We start from the raw sequence: 27,357 nt of genomic DNA, 5'->3' as shown, positions 1-27,357 counted from the left end.
AGGCTGCCCGGCCAGGCGGCAGAGCCCGGCGGGGCTGAGGGCTCCCCGGCGCAGGCTGAGGTGGTGCGAGAGGGAGCGGGAGGGTTTGCCGCGCCCTCGCGTTAGCTGCCGCTTTCAAAAGCAAAAACCTAACCCCCCCGCACTCTTCCTCAGAGGACCAGATTCCCGCCCTTCGGCCGCCGCCGCCAGGCCCCTCCCGCCCACCGCGGCTCCTCCTTTCCCCGGCCCTCGGGGCGGCTCCAGCAGCGCTCCTCGGGAGGCGGCCGCCGTGGGACGGGACGGGGCGGGAGAGGGAGGCGGACCGCGGGGCGGCTTCCTCCCGCCCTCCCTCCCTTCCTCGTCCGGCCGCCGCAAGGAGCGGGCCGTAGCCCGCGGGCTCGGAGGGCCCGCCGGCTCGGCCGGGCCGGGCCGGGGAAGCGGGGAGGGGCGCTGGCCGGGGCGAGGCGGGTAGCAGCCGCCTTTGGGAACGCTCCGTCTCGGGCATGTCCCCGCCGTCGGAGCCCGCCGGAGGCACCGGCTCCTCCGCTCGCTGTTAAAGCCTCACCCGGCCGCGGCGTCCCCCGGCCATGGGGACGGCGTCGTCCCTGGTGAGCCCGGCGGGCGGGGTCGGGGAGGTGATCGAGGACGCGTACGGCGGCGGTGGCGGCGAGGCCTGCGAGATCCCGGTGGAGGTGAAGCCCAAGGCCCGGCTGCTGCGCGGCTCCCTGCGGCGCGTCGGGGCCTCGCGGCCCGGCGGCCTCATCGGGGCCAGCTTCAAGTCGACGGCCTCGGTGCAGGAGCTGGAGTGCGTGGCAGAGTACGAGCGCCTGAAGAAGGAGTACGAGATCTTCCGCGTCAGCAAGAACAACGAGGTGGCCTCCATGGTGAAGAAGGAGGCCAAATTGGACAGGGAGAACAAGCGGCTGCGCGCCGAGCTGCAGGTAGCTCCTGACGCCCTCTCGGGCGAGGGGGCTCGGCGGCGAAGCGGGCCCCTCGCGCCTGCGAAGGACTCGTCTCGCTGCCTGGGAAGGCCGCGGCGGGGAGGCAATGGGTGCGATGGCTCGTCCTTCCCGCAGAAGGCGAGGTGCCAGGGAAGTGGCAGGTGCCCCCGGTGCCGCGCTGGAGAGGCGTCGGGGTGCGGTCAGAGCGTGCCTACGGGGACCGGGACCGGGCAGCTGTCTCTCCCCGGGAGCGAGGGGAGACGTAGGGTGCCGGGATGACATTGTTGTAGTCAGACCTGAAGAGTAGTCTAAAACCTTTTGTCGGCGATTGCTTTCGCTCAGAAAAATGGTATGTTAAATGTTTTCAGGCGCTTCAGAAGACTTACCAGAAAATACTTAGAGAGAAAGAAAGTGCTTTAGAAGCTAAATACCAAGCCATGGAGAGAGCTGCTACTTTTGAACATGATCGAGACAAGGTCAAAAGGCAATTCAAGGTATGGCTTGACTTTTCCTGGTAAAATGACCAAAAAGAAGATAAATGTCGCTTGGCCACATTCCCCCAATAAACTCTTCTCCAATAGCTTTCATGAGGCACTCGTCTTCTTAAAAAATAAAAAAGGGGGGTGTATCATAGCTGTTGCTGCCTATTTCCTTTAAGATAATCCTATCAAAAGCTCTCTGTAAAACTATGAGGAAAAAATAGAAAATAACTTTTTAAATATTAAAAGGAGGATATGCAGTGATGCATCTTAAACTAAATTCCTGCATTGTTTGAACACAAGAATATATTCATATTTGAGAGCGACAAGAAAACATGGGCTGCAAGCTGACACATACTGAAGGAATGTATAAACACAGAGTTCCATTATTTCTGAATAAGTTTTATATATAGCATTATAATGTTTAGCACTTGAAAAGTGTGTATTGGCTGCTAAAGTATGATGGCCAGTTAAAGACAAAAGCCTTTCTGCTTTTTGGAGGGGTGACTTGAAGGGCCAAGCTAATGCTTCTGCTTTTCCCCTGCTGCAGATAGTGATACTTCTACCACCCAAACAGGGCAATAGGTCCTGGTTTTGCACTGTTTTCAAGATTCTTGATATCTTTAATTGTAACAGGTGCTAATGTTTGGCAGATACATAAAACCAGGATTGGTTTTGACCTTATTTAAGAAAATGAGACTTTCAGAAGATTTCATCTCTTTGAATTTAAATCTAGGTTCATGTGTTCTTCCCCACATGATGGTAATATTTTACAAACAGGACAGCTGGAGGTGCTTGATCACTTTTTATCTTGGGAAATTTAAATTTCTGCAATGATAAAAAGTAAATACAAGAGTATATGTAATTGTAAAAATATACATGGAAGAATAAAAGGGAACCTTTGGAAAAAATATTACATGTCGTGAGTTTAGAAGACAATAAACTTTAAAAATGGCAAGTAACTTTCTTCACCTTTTAGCAGACTTCCCATAATAATGCAGACTTCTAACTTTCAGAACAGTATCCTAAGGTTTAAAATGGTAAAATTTTAAAAATAGATAATTTAAAACTGTGTTTTCCTGCTCATTTATGGGCTCCTGGTGGGTTCTTGTTTACATTTTCATGCCTTTGCCTGCCAAATGAATGCTAGAAACTTATTTTTCCAATTGAAAGCAGATAACATGAATTCAGGAACTGATAGTGAATTTTAAAAGGTTTATGGTTTGCATTTCTCTTTTTATTTTTTCTCCTTTCCTGCTCATAGATTTTTAGAGAAACTAAAGAAAATGAGATTCAGGACTTACTGAGGGCCAAACGAGAGCTAGAAGCAAAACTTCAGAGACTCCAGGCCCAAGGAATCCACGTGTTTGATCCGGAAGAGTCTGATTCTGATGATAATTGTACAGACGTTACGGGTGAGAATTTCATCCCCAGCATTTTGTGTTGGAACATGACTGAAGTCTCTGAATATTAAAGCACATGACAAATATTTATGTTCTTTTGAAAAAAGTTTTATTAATCCAGGTGAAAAGTAACATAAAGCAGTTTAAAGGGTAAAAGCAGCTGACTTGACAAACTTGATTTAGGTTGTGGGAACCCCACGTTTCTGGTCATAGAAATAGATGAAGAAAACAGAGCACTGTCTAGACACAGTGACTTGAACATGTTTTTTTTAAATGGTTCCATGAGCAATTCTGAGTTTTCTAGTCTTTTCTGAGTTTTTTTGATTCTAGATCTGAAAGATCATGTTCCAAAGAATCCAAAAAGCACGCCTGAAACGAGGGAATCTTGGAGAGACTTACTGTCTATGGATGATGAAGTGTGCCAGTCTCAGCTGCTGTACTTTTCAGAATAGCAGAGTTAGATATTTGACAAACATGAACTGACCAGAAGAGTTGTTTTATTATAGAATCTTTTGAAAGGGAAGCCGTAGCAAACCTGATGACATAAAAGGCAAAACCATGTGCGTGCTGTAAGAGGTATTTGATAGCACAGGGGGGATTCAGGTAGGTATGTGGTCAGTCCACTGACTTTGTATCTGGTTCAAAATAGAGCAATACTTGTAGCAGACAGTTAGCACCGTAACACTCTTAATTATGGCCACCATTACTTCTTGCACCATGAAGGGTTACTGAGGAAAAACTGCATGCAAGTGCTGTTGCTTAACCTTTGTTTTGCTTATTGAGACGTATCAACTGTCACATCTTGGAAGGAGTATAAATGTGCAATCTTTAAAAGTAGAAACGTTTCAAAATGCAGCGCTTTTTGCATAGTAACAATGCATTTGATAAACTTTAATGGTACAGGTAGTCTTGTTTCCTTTTCTGTGTTTTTTCTGTCTTCTTTTGTTATATCAATTTTTAAATTTGTACTTCCCTTCTTAACTTTTTCTAAGTCTTCCTCAACTTCCTTATTTTCTCTGTGGAAGATTTACTTAGTGTCTTGAATGTTGTTGTACATTGATTGGCAGAAGTGTAATCCAAGCATATTATGAAGAGATACTGTGAAAGCTCTTTCACACAGCACAGAGAATATAATATATTTCAATCCTGACATACAGCCCCTTTAGACTTTTTCAGCGCTGGAACATTCCTGAACAAGTTGTCAGTTTTGTGATGTCCCCAAATGACTGCAGCCATACTGTGAACTGATTTTCTGATTTGTAATGCAAGTCAGCATTTGAACCCAACAGATGTAAACAATCTATATAATAACAAATATTAGCAAATAACCTCATCCTTTAGCAGCATGGCTTCTCATTAACTTTGGACAAGCGCCCATTTAGAAGTACAGCACACAAAGGTGTGAGCAAATCTGCTAAAGGAGAAAAAATTATGTTCAGTGACATGTGGTGGTAGGTTTCAGCTGCAGTATTTAAGACTGATAATTTACCTTGTTTAGTGAAAATGAAGAGGTTTTTTTTGTTTTCCAATTCTTAGCTACTGGGGCACAATCTGAATACTGGAATGGAGGAGCTTTGGGAAGCGAGCCATCCATGGGTAGTATGATGCAACTTCAACAGTCTTTCAGAGGGCCTGAATTTGCTCATAGCTCCATAGACGTTGAGGGACCATTTGCAAATATAAACAGGGGTAAGTAATGGTGGTTTGTTTTGCTGGTATTATAGGTTTTTATGTCATTTTTCTATCCATTCTTAAGTAATTCTGTTCTTTCCTTTTCTGTCCATTTTTGGATACTTTGACTAAAGGGTTATTTGGAATTCTTCTTTGTAAAAATAAAAGGAACTGTAGCTGTACATGCTGAATTATGTTTCATGTATTTGGTGACTATGGTACTTGAAGCAGTGATTTTGGCAAACAGCAGACAATGGTGCTTTGTTGTGAGTAAACCAAATACCATTTTGTTGCTTGTGTTGACTAGGGAAGGTAGAGGTCTTTCTTTCCATATCTGATGGCCTTCTTTTTTCCATTTGTATTCAAATTCTCTACTTTCTGTGAACATTACATTTGTATTAGAATAAACTATATCCCTGGTTTTCTTCATTGGATTTGCATGGGTTTTGACTCTGCTTAGGGGGCCACTTATGGAAATCTGATTGCAAGACCAGGATGTATGCATCGTTATGTGAATCAGTGTTAGATATTTTCTTGTCAATAATTGTTGCTTTTGAACTTCGTTTCCCAAATGGCCTCTTGTAAATTGTCTTCCAGTGCTCTGATTTCCCTCACTGTTGTCCTGGCCCTGGAACCCCTCCTGCATGTAGTTGACCTTGCTGGCAGTTTCTTCCTTTTTTCTTCAGTCCTTCAGGCTCTGATTAAGAAGTCTGTGCTTGCAAAGTGGGAGGGGAGGGTCTGCTCTTGATGGCTCCAGCTTCATACACTTAAGCCTTTTATCATCCTGTGTGGTACTGAAAGGAGAACCTATTCCTTTCTTGGAAGAATGACCAGCCACAAAATGAAGAACCTAAGAAAGTTTTAAAATCCATTGCCTCTATAGGGAATTGACAGACAGTACTACAGAAAGCAATGGACTTTTGTCTCGAGAAGAGGAAGTTCTCATAATGTTTCTCTGTCATTTACTCGAATGGTCCAGTTGAAATAGATATAGATCTGGAGGGGAAAAAGTTTGATTATGAATGATTTTATTATTCCTGCATATTTTTACTTATTTTAAAACTATCAGCTTAATTCTGTAAATACATATCAATCCTATTTAAAGGAAGTATCTTTGTAATGATATTATATTTAACACTGTTGTTTTGCCACATTATCAAATTATATGGCTTTATCAGATGATATGGGTTCTCTAAATTTGAATTTAGGAAATTAAAATAGTTGAGTAAAAATGTTACTACTGTGTTAAGAGGTGATGACTTATCTGTTAAGCAGTGTAATCAGATGTGAAGATCTCTAGACTTCATTTTGGGGTTTTTTTTTCATTGGCAGATGATTGGGATGCTGCTGTTGCCAGTTTATTACAGGTTACTCCTCTGTTTTCCCACTCTCTGTGGAGTAACACAGTAAGATGTTTTATTGTTAGTACTGATGAGACTCAATCAGAAGTGGACATCTTCATTGGAGTGAGTACCTCACAAACTTATGCTAACTTATATGCTGTTTTGTTTCCACTGTGATACTTACTCAGCAATTTGTCAAATACTTCTTGAAAGCTTTAGTAGGTGTAGGCTGATTTCGGTGAAGTCAGTGAAAGTATTGTCAAGGACTTCAGGGGAAGAAACTGTGTAGAGAAAAGAAACTGAGATTTGTCTAGTAGGTCCTTAGTGCTATGCAGATTTAGTAATAAAGCACCGTTGCTCAAATTTGCTTTCAGAACTACTCACCAAAACTTCAAAGAGTCTGTGAAACAATGGGGTACTTCTTTCAAGTTGTTCATTTTTCAGCAGAAAATGAAAGGCCTCTTAAGGATGTAAGAAAATGGGAAATTGAAAAAAGCTCATTAGTCGTTTTGCTCCTGCATTTAACTTTGCCAAGGTAAGTATTTTCCAGACTGGTAAAGCAAATAGAAACTGGTAATTTATGCAGAGTGCATAGCTTATTAAAACATATGTGATGCTTTGCTCAGTACATTTCCTGAGCTACTATCTCCTAAGTGATACTCCTTCAAACTTTAGGTTTGCTAGTGCAGACAGTTAATAGAATATATCAGCTCTGTATCATTTCTTTTTTCTTGTAGCTACAGATTCTCTTATGAAGACACCTTTCATGCTGTATTTTAACACAGAAATGTTTTGCTTTCCAAGAGCAGCTGTCTGTTGTGCATATTGCTGGAGTCTTAGGAATTTAAGATGGCTGGTGTGAATGTCCCCAGTATTTTTCATTTGCTTATCTAGCCTTACACCTGGCTGTAGTATTTTGATTTTATTCTGTCACATGTTATTTTCTATCTTTGGTTGTTTTTTGGACTGATTTCACGGGTCTCCTGTGTGGTACCTTATGCTAGCTTTCTACAGCTTAATTTACTGAAGTCATGATGTTTTATGACAAGTGATGATGCAACGTGTTCTGTCTGTTCAGTGAGTAATTTCCTAATCTTCTCGAAGAAGAAATATGACTTACTAAATGAAAACCACCAAATTAGGAATACTTCTGGAATTGTTAGGACTGTTTCTGTTATGCATTTAGCAATTTTGGGTGGAATTTGATTTTGATGTTTGGGGGAGGGAGGGGTGTCCTTTTGCTGAAGAAAAGAGAAAAAAGGATTAGAAAAGATAATATTAAGAATCACAGAGTGGTCATTCCAAAACATCTGTATGAATGCAAAAATCTGAAAATAATTGGTATGCATTAAGTTTCATACTAGGAGTAGATTTTGAACTCTAGGGATTTCAGATACTGTTGTATTATTAGAGCTCTTGTATTAACTAGACCTCCTGTTTCTGTAAATAAAATATCTGTCCAGAGAGAATTAAAGGCTGGTTTAGGACACTAGTAGCTAAGACTTACAACAGTGGCGTGCTTCAGGGAACAGCCAGATACCACAGAAGATGATGTTTTCTTTTCATAGAGGAATCAGACTAGAGCTGCCATACATTTATGCTCTCAGAAAGATAACATCGGCTCCTGAGGGTATATTGGCACTTCGCAGGGATACTGTTGCCAAATAACCCAGTTTTAGGTATGTGGGTCACAAGTGTTTAAGAACAAAATATGCAAGACAAAAACAAACCATAAAGGAGTGTTCCTGCCAACAGTATTCACTTAGAGAGTTCCTCTTAGAAAAACTGATGAAAATTGTAGTGCTCGTATCAAGAACATAATATTTGAGAGACCCTGCCTGCTATTGTCAGCATCCCCAAGTTGTATAGTTCCTTCTGTGGAACAGCAGTAGATTGCTAGGAACAATATTCATGGATATCATTTGCATATATAAATACAAAGTGCTTTTGAGTTTGGAGGTGTGTAGTTCTCCTTTTCAACTACTATAACTTAGAAGACTACCCTACATCTGACAAATACTAAAGGACTTTTCCTAAAAAGGTCAAGGAATAGAACAGACCCTTCAAATAAGTGAAGGCAGAGCATGTATACAATGCTTATTAATTATGTGTGAATCCATGTTCTTTCCATGCAAGGCAATTACTTTTCACTCTGCATATTGGTATGACCAAGGAAGATCAACTTTAATTTACATCAATAAATGGTTTTAATGCTTCTGGTACAAGTAGCATAATTTTTTCTCTTAGCTTTCCTTGCTTCAGAGTTTATCTTAAATTCTCTGCTGAAATATTTGCTTGCCCTTTGTTATAAATAGATACGAATTTTGAATTAGATTTTGCAGTGAAACGCATCTTTGGAGCTTGTGTTGATTGAACGGTTTACTACAGCATTGTAATATAGCACAAGAATGCTGATTTCCAATCTAGTTGTTTGTTGGAGGACTGTGAAGAAGCCTTCTTGAGAAATCCAGAAGAAAAACCCCGGCTGATTTACCACAGAAAGGTGGATGGCAGAGTCAGTTCAGTCTCAGTGCAACAGTTAATTGAGCAAATTTCTTACATGAACAAAGCAAAGGTATGGCATTTTAAAGACTGTTGAATTTTAAAAGGCTTGCTTTCCTGCTATAAACAACATTGAGTGCTAGTAGTCTCAGATTTTAGGAGAAACTGCATTATACTCATTGCTCTGGATGCTCATTATATGAGCAGATTGATGAAGCTGAAATTTATGAATATTATGAAATTTTCATTAGCAGGGGAGAAAAAAAGCCACTGCATTTTCACTGAAAAAAAAATATCCCTGTGGTAGAAGGATAGAATTTCTCACCTGTGATTAGCCATTTAAATGGCAAAATTTTTTATCTAAGGTCCCTCTGTAACCACTGAAGAGAAAGAAGTGTACAGCCAGAGAGATTCCTCCCATCTGAAAATAGATCAGTTGCCATTTATTTCTCTTTACAGAGGGAGCTGTTGAGAACAGCTGAAACTAGATGCCCAACTTTTAAAATCTTAGACAAAATGAATCCCACCTAAGGAATGCAACAGAATGCAATTGAAATGTGTTCCAGAATGTTTTTGTTGGTTGCCTCATGCTTTCCCATTTACTTTTTCAGGTGATTGACCATATTGGGGGTGTGGAGGAAGGAGCGTATGAAATCTATACTTGTGTGGAAAAGATAATTAAACAGGTAGAGTACACGATGCATTTCAGCTTTTTCTGTTCCTACACTTTAAATGATGTCAGTGTGATTACTATATGCTACTTAGATGTAATTCAGAGGATCTTTTTCTGTTTTATCACTAATATCTGCCAAGCAAAGAAATCTCAAGTGGAAAATAAAACCCAAAACTGAGCAGTGCTTTTACGGACAGAAGCAGAAATAACGGGAACGGGATCTATTTGTGGCCTAAATTCCCTTTTAATTTCTCTTTATCCATATCATAGGATAAAGAAAGATTGGGTAGTCCATTCGCTCCTTATCCTTCCTTATGGTGAGTTGCTTCCACTATGAGAAGACTAAAACCAATGTCTCGAGAGCTGTGCATTCAGTTAACTTGGTTTCATCTAATTGCTCATTTACTTGTGTTCTCTGCTAGCCTCAGAGGAAATGAACATACTAATGTTGAAAGAGCTGCACTCATATACAGTGGAATTGGGACAAACAGTGCCTGCACTGTTAAGAATTATAGGTGCAGTTTTCTCCATGTAATTTTCTTTTTACTTAGGATATATTGGGGTGTGAAATGACAGAACTAGAAGGCAAGGATTTGGGTAATAAGGAAGAGTCCTCTGCTCCTGAAGAAGAAGTTTTTGGTGATGTATTGTGGGATGCCCATGACGAACAAGAACAGATGGAAGCTTTTCAGCAGGCCTCTAATTCAACATGTGAGCTGGGATTTGAGAAAGTAAGTACATTGGAAATGTACATGGATGAAGAGAAAGTCATCACTCATTTCTATCTCTTGTTAGGCAGGATTTACTTCTACAGAAGAAGCTGTGTCTGAGACCATCCTTGAGGCTATTGCTTCTTAGGCTAGAAGAAGCCATATGTCTTATATAGAAGGCTTGTTTATTTTCTGGGAGAGATGGCAATTTGTGTGTTGTTCAATGACATTGATGAAGAAGCAGTTGTTGTTCCTGCACTGGAGAAAAGCACTATAACAGTGTGCCAGAAGTAGGGTGTCCTCCTAGACTTTGGTCATCAATAGAAAAGGCTCTGAATGTCTTTGAGGAAATCTGAGCTCTGTCTTGACGCCTGGAGTTAGGTCTTTCAGAGGTGGCTAATGAAAAGATTTCATATCATCATGTAGCCATACATATGGGAGAAGAACATAGGAAACGTCAAAGTAGAGAGCTGCTGAATAGGTCAGTACTTACTCATTACTTGAAATAAAATTTTTAAAACATTTCAAATCGGGTATCGGGAACAGTTATATGTAGGGAAAGTATAAAGAATGTAGGAAGGAAAAATGTTGAAGTGGTCATGGAAAGTGATGTGACTGCTTATTTGGGCAACATTCCTTGATGTTACATTATATATAACATAAGCATGCAGTTCCTTTGTTATTGTATTTAAATTGTTAGCACCCCTATTTTTTTAGCACAGTTTATTCTTTTACTTCACTACTCAAATACTGGCAATGGTTTTGGGGGATTGTGCCATCTTTACTATGTTCTAGAACAGTAAAATAATAGAACATTATGTGTATCTTAATGCGCCTCCAATTCTTTTTTGCAGACAAAATATTTCTCCCATGTGGATGAGGTGTTGTTTTTGTTTTTGTCATCCTGAGCTCTGCTACAACATTCTTGGGCATTCATGTGGTGAAAGAAAGCCTTTCTTTTGCATGCTTAGTGCCTCAGAATTCATGGCAGATGCCAGCTTCAAAGGTTTTGTCCTGGCAACCATATCCAATGCAGTGGAGTAGCTGCAGGGGGAAAAGGGCAGCGAGGAAGCCTGAACAAACATAGTACCCAATTGCTTTACTGTAGTAACACTGATTCAGTTTATTAGCACTGAAAGTTCCATTTTAAATAGTGTTTTGAAAAAAAAGTTTGTTTATTTTACAGTTCTTTAAAAGAGATAATAAATTCTGTGGTTTGTATTTCATTACAAAATTTATTTCCATTTGTATTATATTGCATTTCAGTAGTTACTCCCTTACATTAATAAATCTGTACATGCATTTGGTATCTAGATGGTTTACAATACCAAGCACTATGTTTCTCCCTTCAGCAGTGTAATATTTTGTAATGATTGTTTATTTTTTGTAGTATTTTGAACGTCTAAATGACCTAGTAGCAGCACCAGCACCAATTCCACCTCTGCTTGTATCAGGAGGGCCAGGCTCTGGGAAATCTCTCCTTCTATCGAAATGGTAGTTTAAACTTTTTATTTTTTTGCTATGAATTTTTTGAATGAAATTTAAGAAAAAAGTCTCCATTACATTTCAAACATCATATCAGTTTAATTGGAGGTAAAATGGGAGCATTTACAAAGTGCTGAACTTAGTGAAGTATCTTGGAAAGATTTGTTATAATTGAGCAGCTAATTCCATCTGGACTGCCTTTAACATCTCCCTGACTCCAGTTGCAACACCCTACAGATCTGTCTTTGCACAGCATTAATAAGTGGTTTCAGTAGCCCAATAGTGTTGCCCTTCTCTGATGCACAAGAGGGGTCCTTTTTAACTGAAATAAAGGAAAGATCAGACCTAATAATTTATCATAGAAATGCATTTTATGGTCACTTGTAGGCTATGACAAAATTTGCTGCCATAACAATAAATCAATAGTGTCATTTTTCTTAGAAGCTTAGTGACGTGTGACTATCCAGTGCCAGGAAGGGCACTTGTTGGTGGCTGTCAGTACTGGGGAAAGCAAAAATGGAATCTGACATAAAAAGTTCAATTGTATCTCAGGAAATGTCTATCCTATTTTGTAAGATAGCCGTGGAACACTTCTAGCTCAGACACTCGTATCTCCTTTGGCAAAACTGATGGTTTTTATTTGAGATACACTTGCAAAATTATAGTCTTTTAAGTGCTGCTTTTTTTCTCCTTTTTTTTTTTTACTTCTCACATTAGGATTCAATTGCAACAGAAGCATTCACCAAATGCTCTAATTCTTTATCACTTTGTTGGGAGGCCCATGTCTACTAGTTCAGAATCTTCATTGATAATTAAACGCCTTACTTTAAAGGTATACTGTATTATTATGTACCCTGCATTGCATGATGTGCCTGTGTGTATGTTGAAAGATAAAATTTTCTACAGGTTTTTCTATATCAGTTAAGAGTAATACAAATGTAAGGCATTATAGAATAGGGGGAATCTGATCCTACACATTGAATGCAGATCAATTAAGTAGCATCTCTGGGATACTCATAATAGATTGGCATTAGTAGTTGCTTCCAGTGACCTATATTGATGGCTTATAAAATCATATAAGCTTCTTCCAGAATTTCCTGCCATCTGGCCAATGAGAGAGGCAGGTGGTATCTCTTCTGTCTGTGTTTAGAAACCTAAGGCTGTATTCACCAGTTGGCACCATATTGTTCCTAGACTAGTCTCTCTCCTATGTTAATTTATTTTTCAATTGTGTGTTAGATATGTGGGGAATAAGTGAGGAGTATTTTTGTGCCAGGGTCTAAGCTTTCTTTTCCTTCTCAGGGTGGCACTAAGGACCTCCCAGGACTAAAACCTTTAGAAAAATGAAATGAATTGTGCTTTCCTTGCAGTTTTTTCATGTATTTTAGAAGTCTGCCTATTTAATTTGTGCAACTTGAAAGCCCTTTATGTCTCCAGATTCCTTGCCCATTGCATAAACTCAGGTTATCTCTCTAGAGTTTACGCGAGTTCAATAAATACTCATTGTTCTGCATATGCCAGCTTTATGCATATGCTAGAAGGAAAGAATTCTGTGTAAACTTGACTAGAAAAATTGTCCCAAAATCATGTGTTGGTTTTGTTTTGGGTTTTTGGGGTTTTTTTGACTCTTGCATCTATAGGACTTCTTTCAACTATCCTAGTTGATTTTTAAGGTAGAAAATGTTTTATATGTTTATAATTCTGCAGCTTATGCAACACTCTTGGTTAGTGTCACCTCTGACTTTGGATCCAGCTAAACTTCTGGAAGAGTTTCCCCGCTGGCTGGAAAAACTTTCTGCACGTCATCAAGGCAGCATTATTATTATTATTGATTCTATTGACCAAATACAGGTATGTTTTCAAAATACTTGCCATTTGTCAGTCTAAAGGAAACCTTGACTATTGTCATAGGTTCAGCTATATCTATGTAACAGAAATACTAATGTTTGCTTTGCTCTAAAGAGCACATACAGAAAATAGTTTTGCAAAATGTGCAGATGAGTCAAGATCGTTTTTTGGTTTCTGTAGATAAATTTTGTGTTGGGTTGGGGTTTTTTTCCTCCTAAATTTATCCTAAGACCTTAATTTTTGAGCTGTCCAGTTACATTATTTATCCGAAGATTGAAGGCTGTGAGCTGACTTATTGGGCATATACATAGCCTAGTCTTTGAGGTGAATATTTCAACAGTAGTATTCTTCTGTTTTATTTAATGTACAGTCATGCTGGTACATATCAATGGATCACTTAGTACTATTTCAAGAACCAGATTGTGAACAATTTTTAAGGACAATGAAGAATTTAAGACTCCTTTCACTAGGCTGTGCAGTTAATGAAATGTATCAACATCTGGCATTGTTTTGAACAACCTTTGTATTAAGTAACCAAAATTTGTTTTTAAGCAAGCTGAGAAGCATATGAAGTGGCTGATAGATCCACTGCCAGTGAATGTGAGAGTGATTGTATCGGTGAATGTAGAAACATGTCCACAGGCTTGGAGGTATGTTATATTTCTGAGATGTTTCAAAGTAGCCTGGGTTAGAAATACTGTTTTAAATTAGTCATTTGTTGAAGAGCAAACAGCCAGATTTGTCAAGACCTAGAGATTTAATAGGATAAGGTTTTGCAACCATTGAGGACAAAGAAAGCTTCTCTATTGTAACTGCAATGAGGACAGGTTTTAGCTGTTGGGAAACCAGGTTTTTGTTTTACTGTGATGGATCCATCCACATGACTACATGAAAGAAGATATTAAATGCAGTCATATGCACATAAAGAACTGCAATACCATGATATAGATCCAGGATAAGGCTAAAAGTGGAATTTGAATTGTGATGACTAGAATTTCTTAGTAGCAGAAAATAGCTTCAATTACTGCTTTCATATAAATCTTTAAAAAGCTGTGAAACTTCGATGTATTTTTTTCCTTTTGTGTGCTATTTAATAAAGTCTGATTTTAGGACTTTGTTCTCTCTTATCAAAGGTTGTGGCCCACTCTTCATCTTGATCCACTGAATTCCAAAGATGTTAAATCTCTCATTAGTGCAGAATGTAACTCTGCAAATGTTAAATTGACTAAAGAGCAGGTATGTCTGTTGCAGTTCTTCTGAAGCATGTTACTGTAATGTAACTTTTAATGAAAACAAGGAAAGATGAAATAAGCACAGCTGCCAAAAAAAAAAGTATTATATTTAGCTAACTAAATACTACTGCTCAAGATAGCATGCATTTTGAGTATTTTTACCCCATGGCTTATAGCACTGAAACTGATGGAACATCATAAATTATTAACACAAAAACAGTGCAGTTGCACATATTGCTGTAAACATGTTATTTTATTTTAGAATAATAGAAGGTTTAGTATTGCATAATACTGCAACAACGATTGGCAGACTGAGGAAAAAGGTATTTTACCTCTTTGCCTTGGAGACGAATTCTGTAAGGTAATCCTTATCTGAGAGATGTAATGGTTAGATCCTAACTCTTTTCATCTTAAATCAAAAGGAGACTTTCACTCCTTTGTGCTCCTATTGCTAGAAAAACATGTAATATTTTGTGCACTAGTTATCATGTCATAGTCTTCAGGTGTTACAGATAAAAGCATATCTAGAACTTTTATTTTCTTGTCAAACAGTGAACATTTTATTGGTATGGTTAATTTCATCTTGGTTCACAAGTTTTGTTTAAAATGTTGTAGGAGAAGAAGCTTGAGAGACATTGTCGTTCCGCCACAACTTGCAATGCTTTGTATGTCACTCTCTTGGGCAAAACCATTGCTTGGTAAGTTGAGATGATCTTGAAATTACTATGCTTACCACTAGATTAGAAGACTTGAAGTAGGTTTGTTAGCATTATGAGATACATTCATTTAACATAAAATGATTTTTGTTAAGAAAAAACAGTGGAGCAGTATACAAAGTTTTCCCCCTTCACTGACTGTGAATGCAATGGCAAGAAAAATCGGAGCGTATACAATGGCCATTTTGATACTAAGTGAATCCAAATAGTTGTATCTGTCTGTGTTCAGCTCTTCAGTTTTTATTTTATTTTTCTGTTGTTCTGCTTTCTGGGTATGTCAGTTGCTTCAATGCTTTTTAAAGGTATTTGGAGAATGTTGGTATTGTTTTGTTAGACAGTTTAATTCAGGTCTGTTGTATTTACTGATGTACCAGATAGTTTGCCTCATAGATTTTTAAAGCTAAAAGGAAGTTCAACAACTGTTTAGTTTAACATCCTGCTTATGGTACTTTTCCCTGTAATTCCTGCTGTGGAGGAAATTAATCTTTCCTCTTGTGCAAGAGAATACTTAATAAGTGCATTGGCTTATTATTAACCTAGACTTCATCTTGTTGAGAAAGATGCATTTTTGGTTTAGAGACTCCCAGAAGACGATACACAGATTGATGATTTACTCTGGGTGACTGATTTTCATTATTTTTTGTTTCTTTTTTATGTCCTATAATGCTTAATTGCTCCTGAAAGCACACTTTGTAAATGCATTAAATGAAACAGCAGCATGTGGGTTTATCTTTATCCAACCTGATGTCCTCATACTGAACTCCTGCTGCAGAAAAGAACACTGCAACTTACCTTTTTCTTTTTTTTTGGTAAATAAAAATGTTGCTGCTATTTAGAACAATCAGACAATATGACAGAAGGTGGTTTTTCAGGAATTCACCTCTTCTGTGTTTTGTCTTACCAGGTGCTGTGCACGATAAAAAAAAAACGGTAGAAATTCAAAGCACTTTTGAGATAGGGCTCTTCAGTAGTTTCAATTCATCTTACTCAGCCAGATTTAGTATGCTAAACGATACCCTTTTTGTCCTTCTGTTCAGTGTTGGAAATACAGGAAATATTGATGAAACCCTTCAACAGTGTTTCCAGTGTCAAGACACAGTGTCACTGTACAGGCTTGTTCTGAGATCAATTCAAGAATCATTGCAGAGTGATAAAGAGAGAGGTCTTTTGAAAGAGGTAAGCAGAGAATGTGTCACTATTTCTACAGGTAATGTATATTCTTTCCTGTAAAGAGTTTTTCTTAAGTTAAAAGTAAATATAAATATATGTTGATTCGTATGTATGATTTGGAGATTACTGTATTATTCATGTAGAAAGGACAAATTTATTAATCTAATTATATCTATTTCGTAACTATAGAACATATGACTGCTTTGTGTTAGATTTCAGCTAAGTTGTCTCACAAAACAAAACAGAACTTTTCCACTATGATGTAATATAGAATTAGAACTTCCTTGCTGATCACTACCCTGATCCCTGATTAACTACATTGAGCATAGTAAATGTAATCAAAACATGGCATCTTGTGAATACATGGCACCGCTTACTAGATTTCCAATTCCTCTTCCTACCTTTGCAGAATTTCCCTGTTGTGTGGAACGTCTTTTTGATTAGGACATGATATTCAATAATTGCCAGAAGTTCTTTGGTGCTGGCAGCATAAGACCTTCAGCATATTTTTCTTAGATAGAAGTTCCCTATGATAATGGGAATTATTTTTCCCCAGTGTTATAGAGAAAAGTCTAAGGAGCCATTTGTTTGTCCCGGAGTGTCCCATTTGGTGCTTTATCTATTAGAATATTAATCCATTAGCACACAAGACTGTTCTTTGATGATGGAAGAGGGAAAGGGCTTGTGTAGGCAGGTTTGGGTTTTTTTTTCCCTTGATGTATAAAGTTATACACAGTGATACACAGTATTTTTCTTTGAATTTCAGCGTAACTAAGCTCTGCAGCAAATACTGTGTAAAATAATTTTTCTGCTTTATGTAGATGCTCTGTGTCATTGGTGTTAGCCACAATGGTGTGAGTGAGTCAGAGCTGATGGAACTTTATCCTGAACTGTCTTCTGCAGTGTTAGCCTCGCTTGTTCACAGCTTGCACAAAATGTGTTTGCTGACATATGGCTGTGGTTTGCTGAAGTTCCAGCACCTCCAGGTAAGTTTTGTAGTTCTAAACGTGTGCAAGTGAAACCCCACCCCCTAAGTCCCTGCTGTTTTTTAGGTAAGTTCTGTTGTTTTAACTAGGTAGGCCATGATATGTTTGTGTTTGCTCATCCATTTTCCTTAATGTCTGGTCTGATGTTAGAATCACCTTGAAAACTACTAGCACTGTGATACCAATATTGGTCAGCATTGTTCAGCAGTTGAAAACCTGGCATTTCAAACCTTCAGAAATTTCTGATCTGTTAGTTGTTAACTCCATGTGTCCTAGAAAACACTTGTTCCACAAAAAACAAGCAGAATTGAAGGAGAAGGATTATTATCTGAATAACCAGAGCTTTGGTTATGTAGGACATAATGTAGGACAATCTGTTTGTAGTGCCTTTGTCATTGAAAGATTTTCATTCTATGAGACATCAAGTGTTTCATAAAGAAATCTTGCATAGCACGCTGTGTATCATCAGCATTTAATAAACAAATTACATGCATTCTCTTTCAATTGTACTCTCTTTCAGGCTTGGGAGATGGTGAGACTAGAGTATATGGAAGAAGGTGAAAATGTTATTTCTGCCTATAGACAAAAATTAGTGGAGTACTTCACCATACAGTTAAGGTAGGTCAGAATTCCTCAAGATGTGCTAAATTGCAGGCTTTATGCCTCTTGGATGTTTTTGTTTTCTTGATATAGCTTATTTGACTCATTTTAGTAAATTATTATGGCAAAATAACTCTGCAAAACCCTAGCTGTCAGTTCAGCAGTTTATTATTGATATGTTGCTTTTTAATCTTGGAAAAGATTGAAAACTATGGAGGTGAATGGTCATATAATAAAGTTATCATGTGAAAAGGTAGGGCATGAATTTATACCACATCAGTTGTTTTGTGGTAACTGATCCCCGTGTGGATTTTTAAGTCCCAGTAAATGCTAGGAAGTTTGAGGCTGCATGGAACCTGAAGAAGTCACAGAAGACCACTTGTGTTCAGCAAGGAATTAGCACATACACAAGAGGAGGTCCAGTAGAACAGCTGAACAGCTAGAAGTTCATATCCAGCTTGAAAACTGATTTGCATTTACAGTCCTGAGTTAGTGTGTCCCAGCTGTGGGCTACTGCTTACTGCTTCTCAGAGCACCCACTGTTGGGTAGCAGAAAGCCAAGAGGGCCACAGTGTACCAGGCAAAGGAGGCACAAGGGGACAGTGGGCTGCTGCAGCGCTGCTACCAGCCACAGATCAGCCCATATGGGAGGGAGGAGCAGCTTTGTGTGGGGTACCTGGGGGTTCCAGCACCCTCTGAGATTAAATTAAAAAAGATGTGAGAAATAGGAGTACATAGGTCTTAGTAGTCTGTTTAGACATTCAGGTATGGTAATTGTATGCTTGCCTAGTCTTCACATCAAATTGACAAGTTCTGTTAGGCCTCTCAGAGTTTTAATTTTGATTTGCTTTTCTTTCAATAGTCGAGACCGAGTGACTTGGAGAAGTGCAGATGAACTTCCCTGGCTCTTCCAACAGCAGGGCGATAAGCAACAGCTACACAAGTGTCTTTTGAATCTCTTTGTGTCTCAAAACCTTTACAAAAGGTACAAAGATAGCCACTTTGGTGGTTATAAACATTTCAAAGTGATTTTTTTGTCAATATAAATCAGAAAATGACAGATATACTTTAAAGGAACTTAAATAGTAGAGGCTGAAGTGCTAAATGCTGTTATCATATAAATCACCTATTTTTTTCTATTTTGTTATGCTTGGGGGTAGGTAAAGGGATAAATACTGCTGTTGAACAGCATTAGTGGCCATGGATTGTCTCTGTAGACACTGTAGCATAAAGACAAAATTCATGTATATGGCCCTTTTCTTTGAAGCTAGCATCAGTCTGAATAGAGGGGTATCAGAGATAAGATGAGCTTCTTATTTCCTTGTTAAAACAGGGGACATTTTGCAGAATTGCTGAGTTACTGGCAGCTGGTTGGGAAAGATAAGAGCTCTATGGCAGCTGAGTATTTTGACTCTCTGAAAGAATATGAAAAAAGCTGTGAGGGAGAGGAAAGTATGATCTGCTTGGCTGATCTTTATGAGACCCTGGGACGGTTTCTTAAGGACCTAGGTCTTCTCAGTCAGGTAAGTACATTTAGAGATTGTTGTAACAGCCAGGAGGCAAATCAAGCAGAGCTCAGTGTGTGCTTTCTGTTGCAGTTGTTAAATTGTTGTAGCATACAGGATGCTGCCTGCTGCCAACATATTCTGAACTTCATTGTTACAGGCTGTAGCTCCTCTGCAGCGATCTCTGGAGATTCGAGAGACTGCGCTGGATCCAGACCACCCAAGGGTGGCGCAGTCACTCCACCAGCTGGCAGGAGTTTATGTTCAGTGGAAGAAGTTTGGAAATGCTGAACAGTTGTATAAACAGGCACTGGAAATCTCTGAAAATGCTTATGGAGCTGAACATCCTCGGGTAGCCCGTGAACTTGATGCACTTGCGACCTTATACCAAAAACAGAACAAGTAAGCTTAACTACACTGGTATTTTTCTTTTATGTGGAGGTGGTACAAAGATAACAGCAAATATTTTCTTCCTGAAGACAGAATGTTTCTTTGGTTCTTTCTTAGAGTTTCATAACTTCCAATGCAATCATAAGCATCCCCTCTGTAGGGACCACCCAGTAGGGGCCAACTTTTGTGTTTAGTTGTTCAACAAACCTCTAACAAGTTAAAGGAGGAGCATTGTCTGGTCCTAAGCATTTTGGATGGTTTTATCTTTGACAAAAAGTGTGAATTTTTTCAAGATTTTTAAATTCTTTGCAGATTTGTATGTTTAAATAACTTAGAAGCTTTCCAGAATACCCAATGATGCTACATCTGGCATTCTTTCTAACACTGTAAATAACTGTTTTCAGATATGAACAAGCTGAGCAACTGAGGAAAAAGTCCTTCAAAATACGCCAAAAAGCAGCAAGGCAGAAAGGCAGTCTGGTAAGGAAGTATTCGATATTTAATAAAAATGCAGGGCATGTTGTGGCTCTGCTAATCTGATGCTCAAGTGCTTTTGATAATTGAGGGCTTAGGCAGTGAAGTAGCCTAGCAGCAGCTTTGGTAACTGCCCTTTCAACTCTGCTGGAAATGCAGATGAATCAGTACAACTGGTATGGAATTGAGAGAGGTGGAAAAGAAGTAAGTGGATATATACGTTTCGGGGGTGCAGAATTACTGCTGATAAAATTGGCTGTCAAAGTGGCAATGGTAAAAGGTGTTCACCAGAATAACTGAGATCCTACAAATACTATTGAACACAGTGCTTACTGCAATGGATAATCCTGGTAATAGTATTAGGTGCCATACTGAGTTTTTCCCTATCTTTTCTTCTGTGTTTTTCAGCTACAGAGTTCCTCTTGTTTGTTATGTAGTGCCTGTACTGTAAGAATTCAGCTAGTAACTCCAGAGCTCTAATTATAGCTCTAATGAAAATAGTCAAAAGCCATAAAAAGTTGCTATTTCCACAGTGCTTAAATATAAATGAATTTGGATCATGAAGATTTTGCCCATTTTTTGTAATGAGTTCTGCTGCACAAATATTAAGACTGCAAAGATCAAGAACGGGCAGAGTGTGTAACAATGACTGCGCTTTTTACTTGTAATTCACTCTGCATGCAAGCATTAGCTTGGCAGCCCATTTTACAAAGACCCATGTAAAACCTTGAGTAATACTTAATATGTATTTGTATATGGAATTTAGAATAGGATAACTTGGTTTTACGTTTTGAGCTTATAAGCCTAAGAATTTGATCTGAATCAGTTATTTGAACCGCAGAGTTCAAGCAAATTAGCATGTATGATACAGGGAAAATAGAGCTGTATGACAGCACAGTAACTTAGATTTCCTTGAAGCGTGTTTGGTGAAATTCACTGTTAGATTGTAAATAAGCAGAATGCCTATGTGCCATTTAGCTTGAAAACAGAACTTTAGTAGGATTATTGTGCTCCCTCAGCACCAAACAGTCTTCTGATTTTCTGTCTTTAGTTGTACAGTCTAAAAGTAACGGTGATTGGCTTACCTTACCTTGTGCTTTGCTGTAGCGCGGCTTTGCTCTCCTGCGTCAAAGAGCCCTGCAATTGGAAGAGCTAACGTTAGGCAAAGATACACCGGATAATGCTCGAACCCTCAATGAGCTTGGAGTCCTCTATTATCTGCAGAATAATCTTGAGTAAGTTGTATTAATTGTGACACATCCCCTGAGTGTTCCCATAGATCTAAATGGAAGCAATGAATTGAGAACTAGCATTAAATGTAGACGTATGATCAAATACTTATATTGCTGTCCTTGATTCATTCTACTGGTTTGTTTACTATGAAATTCACTCATATTTTCTAGAGTTGATGCTGTTAGCATGTGAGTATTTACCAAGTCAGTTCATTTTCTGCATTCAGAATTGATGTTCCACATTTAATTTTAACCTAGCCTTCATTGCAAATACCAGTTCTCTCAAAATTTATGCCCCTTCTACTCAGCTTCACTATTTTGTGACCCTCCTTTTTAGAGTTCATCCTTGAACAGCAGGATTGTTGGTTTTCCATGAAAAACACTCAAAATGCTAGTGTTACAAGGAATCATGAGTTAAATATTCACTGTGGTTGTAATCCTCAAGCTCTTACCCTGTTGGCCTTTTTAAAGGCAAAAGAGGACAGAGCAGCACAAAGGTGTTCTGAAAGCAGATGAAGATAAGCAGGGGTGTTGAAAAGAGGTGCAGAACAGTTCTGATTGCATGGTTAGCCAATCTTCACATCAACTTCTTCAGTCCACGGAGTAGTCTAAAACTGTGTGTGGTGAGGGAATTGTAAAGTCACTGTATGGAACTGAATCTTTTCAGAGAAGAAAGAAAGTGTACAGCAAAAAAGCACAAAGTTCTGGAAGTATTTTTACGTTCTTCCTGTATCTGATTTTTATGTCGCCAGTAGTTGTTGGATAACTACAGAAGTATATCATAATTTAGGATCTGCACACAGAATCTCTGTTAAATGCAGGTCCTTCACAGTGAAGGAATTGATTTTTAACAGTTGTTGGAAATGCGGGTTTTTCATCAGTTTACTCTCATGAAGTCATGACGAAGTGATTGATTATAGAGGATCAATATCTAATCTCATACAAGATAATTTTATATTCCACATCATTCATACATAGTTCTGTCCAACACAGCCTACTTCTAGAGTAACCATACCTCCACTATTTCATAGGTGAGCATAAGTATAAACTTTCTTATAGGGAAGGTTTAAGTAATTTTTTTTGGATGGATATTGTGTCTCTGTTCTGAATCAGCAAGTCCAAGATTGAATTTTTTGATCATTTGATGTGGTTGGAATGAAATCAATGGCAGAAGGATATGTCACTTTATTAGTTGTTGTATGTTATATCACACATCATCTTCTAGCCCTTGCATAGAGTGAACACCTTTTGACACTTGTCTGAGAGCTCCAGAACTGAACCTACAGTTCTGTCTATAAAGGTCTTTTTTTTTTTTTTTTTTTTCTCTAATGCAAAATGGATGGGTTTTTCCCATTGACTAAGCTGACCTCTTGGGAATAGTGTCACACAGAGTTTGTCTGTCAGGATGACAAACTGCGTAGTTGTAATGGATGCTGCCAGTATTATGTGGGGATCACCCATCATGATAGAGGAGCTGCTGTAAAATCTCTAATGGAATAGTAGCACCCTACTCTAGTGAGATAAATATGCCGTTTTGATAGGGAAACGCTTGAATGGTGGCATTACACAGAGTCTTTTCCACTTTGTCACTTCTAGACAGATTCTACTGTGAGCATCTAGCTCATGACATATATAAAACCTGTTCTAGTCTCTCCACCTTTGGTGTGAAACCTGTCTGTTGAACCCTATAATATGTTCTATACTCTTTAAAGTCACTTGAAAAATATATGGTGTATTCTGAACCTTTACCTCGTATTCCTCTATTGCTTTATCCATGGAAGTACTTGACTACTATGAGGAGTTGCCCAAAAGCCAGTAGAATGTTTGAATTCGGAAGGATTACTTGCATAACTGAAAATGTAGGTTCAGTTAAAGAAAAGAGCAGCTATGGGGTAGTGTAATGTTTGCTGAAATTTGCTAGACTGGCTTTTCAGTCCTGAACAGGGGGGATCCAGGACTGCACAGGAATATATTAACTAGATCTCTGTGTACATTCTTATGATTAGCCTGCAGAGCAGGACTACATCTGGGATGTATAGTTCTTCACTGTGTAAATGAATTGCTGATCCAGTATTTGCTTATTCTGAGGCAAGTCCATTACCAGATGTCAGTATCTGTGCAGTTTCCAAGGCTGAGTTTGTTCTGTTTCAAACAGTCACTTCAGCCTGTATGGATGTTACCAGCTTTAAAATATCACTGAACGAATGTGTTCTATAGGACAGCAGAGCTTTTCCTGAAGCGCTCCTTGGAAATGAGAGAGAGAGTCCTGGGACCCGACCACCCAGACTGCGCGCAGTCTTTGAACAATCTGGCAGCCTTGTACAATGAGAAGAAGCACTATGACAAGGCAGAGGAACTGTATGAAAAAGCTTTAGACATCAGGAGGAGAGCACTGGCTCCAGATCATCCCTCCTTGGCTTATACTGTGAAACATCTGGCGGTGCTGTACAAAAAGATGGTAAGCACAAGCCTCTTACCTTTTCTCATCCTCTAAATTAACTGTAATGCCTTGCATTGTTACAGCCTTCAGTCCAAAAGGAGTGGGGCATGGGGATTTAGTCAGCTATTGGTGTTCTACATGCACACACATAAAAGATGTAGTCAAGCAGGCTCAGTCTGTTTCAAAAAAGCCCGGTAGCTTTTTCAAAACACACTTTGCTTAAAGAAAAGCTATTTCTGAATAATGTCTTTGGTGTCCTGCATGCTCAGTATTCACCACGAAGAATTTCTCATTTGGTTAAAAGCTAGTGTTTTGGCTGCAGTGAGGGAAGCTCTTCCCAGCTGTAATTGAGTTCTTCACCGTCTACTGTGTGACATCCATGTACAAGAGTTTGGTCACATGTGTCTTAATGGAAAAATTAGGTTTTAGGGTATAGTGATAGTTCCTTTTACACAACGACCTTGAACTTTACAGTCAAAGTGAGAGTAACTTGAAGGCTCATGAGGGAGATAGTACATTACAAATAAACTGTCTGGCTGAGCTACCTCCAGCTTATGTTGATTCAGTGAAAGATGAGAGTTACTCCCTTGTGAAATGCACTATGGGGAATAACATTAACAGTAGTGTAAAATTCTGCATTTCAGCATTTCAAAATGTTTTATGAATACTTTGTTTGCAGATGGTAGTTCTAACCATTTGATACCAGTGTAAGAGTGATGTAAAGTTTTCAGCTGTTGAACCAAGATCAAATTCAGAGGATGACAAGAATTTTTTTCTTTTATATTTTCACATTTTACCATTCTTCAAAGAGTCCTTGAAGATAATCCCTTGGATCAAATGCTCCTGTAGTTTTCTCAATAATTGTTACCTACTATTGCATGCATGAAACTGTTTTGGGTCATCTATTCTCTGCTCACTTGAGCTTCTAATTTTCATGCTGCTAGAATGTGCAAAAGCATGCAATATTTGCAGCAAAAAGCTCTTTCCTAGTTTGAAGGAGCACAAATTAAAAACCATGGTGAACTAGTGATGCAGGGAAGAGTGGAGGAAGAGAAGGGACAGGAATCAGATGTAGAAAATCACAATTATTTATAAATAAGTATTTATTCCAGATGAATTACTCATCATCTTCAAACTGTGGCATGGTGATGCTTTGAAGAAACAAGGAGAAAAATTTAATTTTGCAATTATAGTGAAACATTATATAATGGACATTTGCAGTATTTAATTTTTAATTGCTATTAAATATGAGAATTCATATTCTAATAATAAAAGCCTAAGCTTACTTCTGAAGTATATCCAGTTAACGTGTGAGCAGATTCAAATTTGGAAGAAAACAGATTGGCTAGAAAAATAACCTACAGTAAAACTAGTTGGAATACGAGAGTATTTTAGAGAAACCAAAGTCAAGAAGCCAAAGCCTCAACACGGTGAATGGGAAGCAACAGGTACTTGAAATGGCATTGGATGCTGCAGCTGTTCCAAAGATGATGGGAACACCACTTCAGTAAGCAGAAAACTGCTCAAAAGTTAGGGCAGCTACCATTCCCGTTCCTGTATCACCAGTAAAAATCTAGGTCCTTTAAGACAAAAAAAATAAGCTCTGCTCATTTACGGCAGGATGAGGAAATACAAATGGAGAAAATTATTTGGATGAAAGTACAACTGAAAATTCTTTCTAACAGCCTTCTTGGTGAGACACTTCTGGGGAAAAAAATAATTTAAAAAATGTGTTTCTCAGCTATGTCTCTTTCTTAACTGGAAGTTGAATATGCCCAGTGTTTTGGAAAATTAGGTTCTAATAAATATTAACAATAAACAATCTGTGCAGAATATAGCTATGAATTAACCAAAGTTAAACCCTTATTCTGGAAACAGTTACATCTTCTCCAAGGCTTTTTGTTTAAAACAGATTTTACTGTTACCATTTTGACACAAGACAACCGAACCATTTTTTCCCTGTTTTTTCTAGGGAAAACTCGACAAGGCCGTTCCTCTGTATGAACTAGCGGTTGAAATTCGACAGAAGTCATTTGGCCCAAAACACCCTAGTGTAGCAACTGCTCTGGTGAATCTAGCTGTCCTTTATTGTCAGATGGTAAGTTTTTCATGTCTTACATGTTTATTATTCCTGTCTTTGGTTTTTTTTACAATTCGTACCTAAATGATACCAAAGAAACCTGATCACACTTAAAAGAGAAATTTCTTATAAGACTTGCAAATTCTTAGGTTCCATTTTAAAAATTGAAAGGATATTTGGCAAGGGGAATGTATGCAGGGAACAAATTGCTGTAACTGGCATTTCACAAGGACACTTGGGCTAATGCTCTTTAGATGATTCAAAATGCCTGCATGCTTTATAGGACTAGAGCTAGAATACAGCATTTTCAAGGATACGGCAGTTAGCACAGTATGATGGAACACAGTTCCACCACTGACTCAGGAGGGAAACGTAATCCTTGGAAATTGAGGAAGAGTGCTGACCTTGATCAACTGCAGCTCTGTGTAACTAAAAATTTGAGATGGCTGTAGACTTTCTAGTCTACAACTAGTATGAGATTCAACGGAGATGCAATCAACTTACCAAATGCCTTACTTAGCATCAATAGTAGTGAGCTGTAGATTGTTTTCATGTTTTCTGTATTTCTATGGTCTGCATATCTGATTTCAAACAGGGATTAAAGCTGCCTCAGGTAAAATTAAAGAACATTTGGTAATGCAAAAATTTTACAAACTGCCTAGGAAGTCCAGACCCTAATTATTGTAATATGAGTGGGAATTGCATTGGCAAGTGCAAGCCAATTGCTTTAACAGTCTCAGTTATCATCCTCATCTGTCAAGTATCTAGAACTCAAAACACCTTTTTGGTTAACTATGCATGACTTTGCATCTAGGATGTGTTGATACTATGTTGGAAAAAAGAATAGCAAATGTAGTATACATCTGTAACAAACAACTCTTTACTACCCAAAGAAAAAGCAGATCGAAGCTTTGCCTCTTTATGAACGTGCATTAAAGATTTATGAAGACAGCTTTGGCCACATGCATCCTCGTGTGGGGGAAACTCTGAAAAACTTGGCTGTGCTAAGGTAAGATTATATGCTTCAGCCCTATAAAAGCAAATGACTATAAAAATTACTGGATGAAACAAAATAGCCTGGATTTGAATACTTATGAGGAAAGTAGAGTGCCTTAAGTATCTTTGTTGATAGCATGGTGTGCATTTCAATTTAAATGAATTAAGAGACTTGTTTTATGTGTTTCAACTTCGTTTTACTCTTCTCCAAAGCTATGAAGGGGGAGACTTTGAGAAGGCAGCTGAACTTTACAAGAGAGCTATGGAGATAAAAGAGGCAGAGACTTTGTTGATAGGTGGAAAAGCAACTTCTCGACACTCATCAAGTGGAGATACATTCAGCTTAAAAAGCGCGTTATCACCAAACATTTTCCTGGAACATGGACAAAGGTGATAAAACCTGCTCAAATAAAAGGCAGTCTCTATTACTGTTTTAAAGCAGACATAAAATTATTACGAAAACCTATTTTTCCTAGGCTACTGTATTATTTTGGGACTGACA

General features: G+C 38.6%; 1 protein-coding gene across 1 annotated transcript; it reads left to right on the top strand.

Moving 5' to 3' along the window:
• Nucleotides 1-302: 302 nt before the first annotated feature.
• NPHP3 (nephrocystin 3) lies at nt 303-27,321 on the top strand. Its single transcript, XM_049817051.1, has 27 exons — nt 303-920; nt 1,289-1,414; nt 2,664-2,814; nt 4,339-4,491; nt 5,806-5,939; nt 6,191-6,351; nt 8,244-8,391; nt 8,930-9,004; nt 9,543-9,722; nt 11,092-11,195; nt 11,904-12,018; nt 12,894-13,037; nt 13,587-13,684; nt 14,168-14,270; nt 14,882-14,964; nt 16,020-16,158; nt 16,974-17,138; nt 17,659-17,756; nt 18,601-18,723; nt 19,072-19,261; nt 19,404-19,645; nt 20,038-20,113; nt 21,215-21,342; nt 23,557-23,797; nt 25,752-25,877; nt 26,753-26,868; nt 27,069-27,321. Exons 1-27 carry the CDS (start codon nt 567-569, stop codon nt 27,247-27,249), a joined length of 3,954 nt encoding a protein of 1,317 aa, XP_049673008.1. The 5' UTR covers nt 303-566; the 3' UTR covers nt 27,250-27,321.
• Nucleotides 27,322-27,357: the final 36 nt, after the last annotated feature.

The sequence above is a fragment of the Accipiter gentilis genome, chromosome 14, assembly GCF_929443795.1.
Source record: "Accipiter gentilis chromosome 14, bAccGen1.1, whole genome shotgun sequence".
Lineage (NCBI taxonomy): Eukaryota > Metazoa > Chordata > Aves > Accipitriformes > Accipitridae > Astur > Astur gentilis.
The sequence above is the reverse complement of the archived record's forward strand: the minus strand, read 5'-3'. Positions and strand labels throughout refer to the sequence as shown.

Coding starts and splice junctions, on each gene's coding strand:
- NPHP3 (XM_049817051.1), top strand. CDS start 567: ATGGGGACGGCGTCGTCCCTGGTGAGCCCGGCGGGCGGGGTCGGGGAG. Junction 9,005..9,542: donor TGGAAAAGATAATTAAACAG/GTAGAGTACACG, acceptor CTTTTTACTTAG/GATATATTGGGGTGTGAAAT. Junction 13,685..14,167: donor ACATGTCCACAGGCTTGGAG/GTATGTTATATT, acceptor CTCTTATCAAAG/GTTGTGGCCCACTCTTCATC.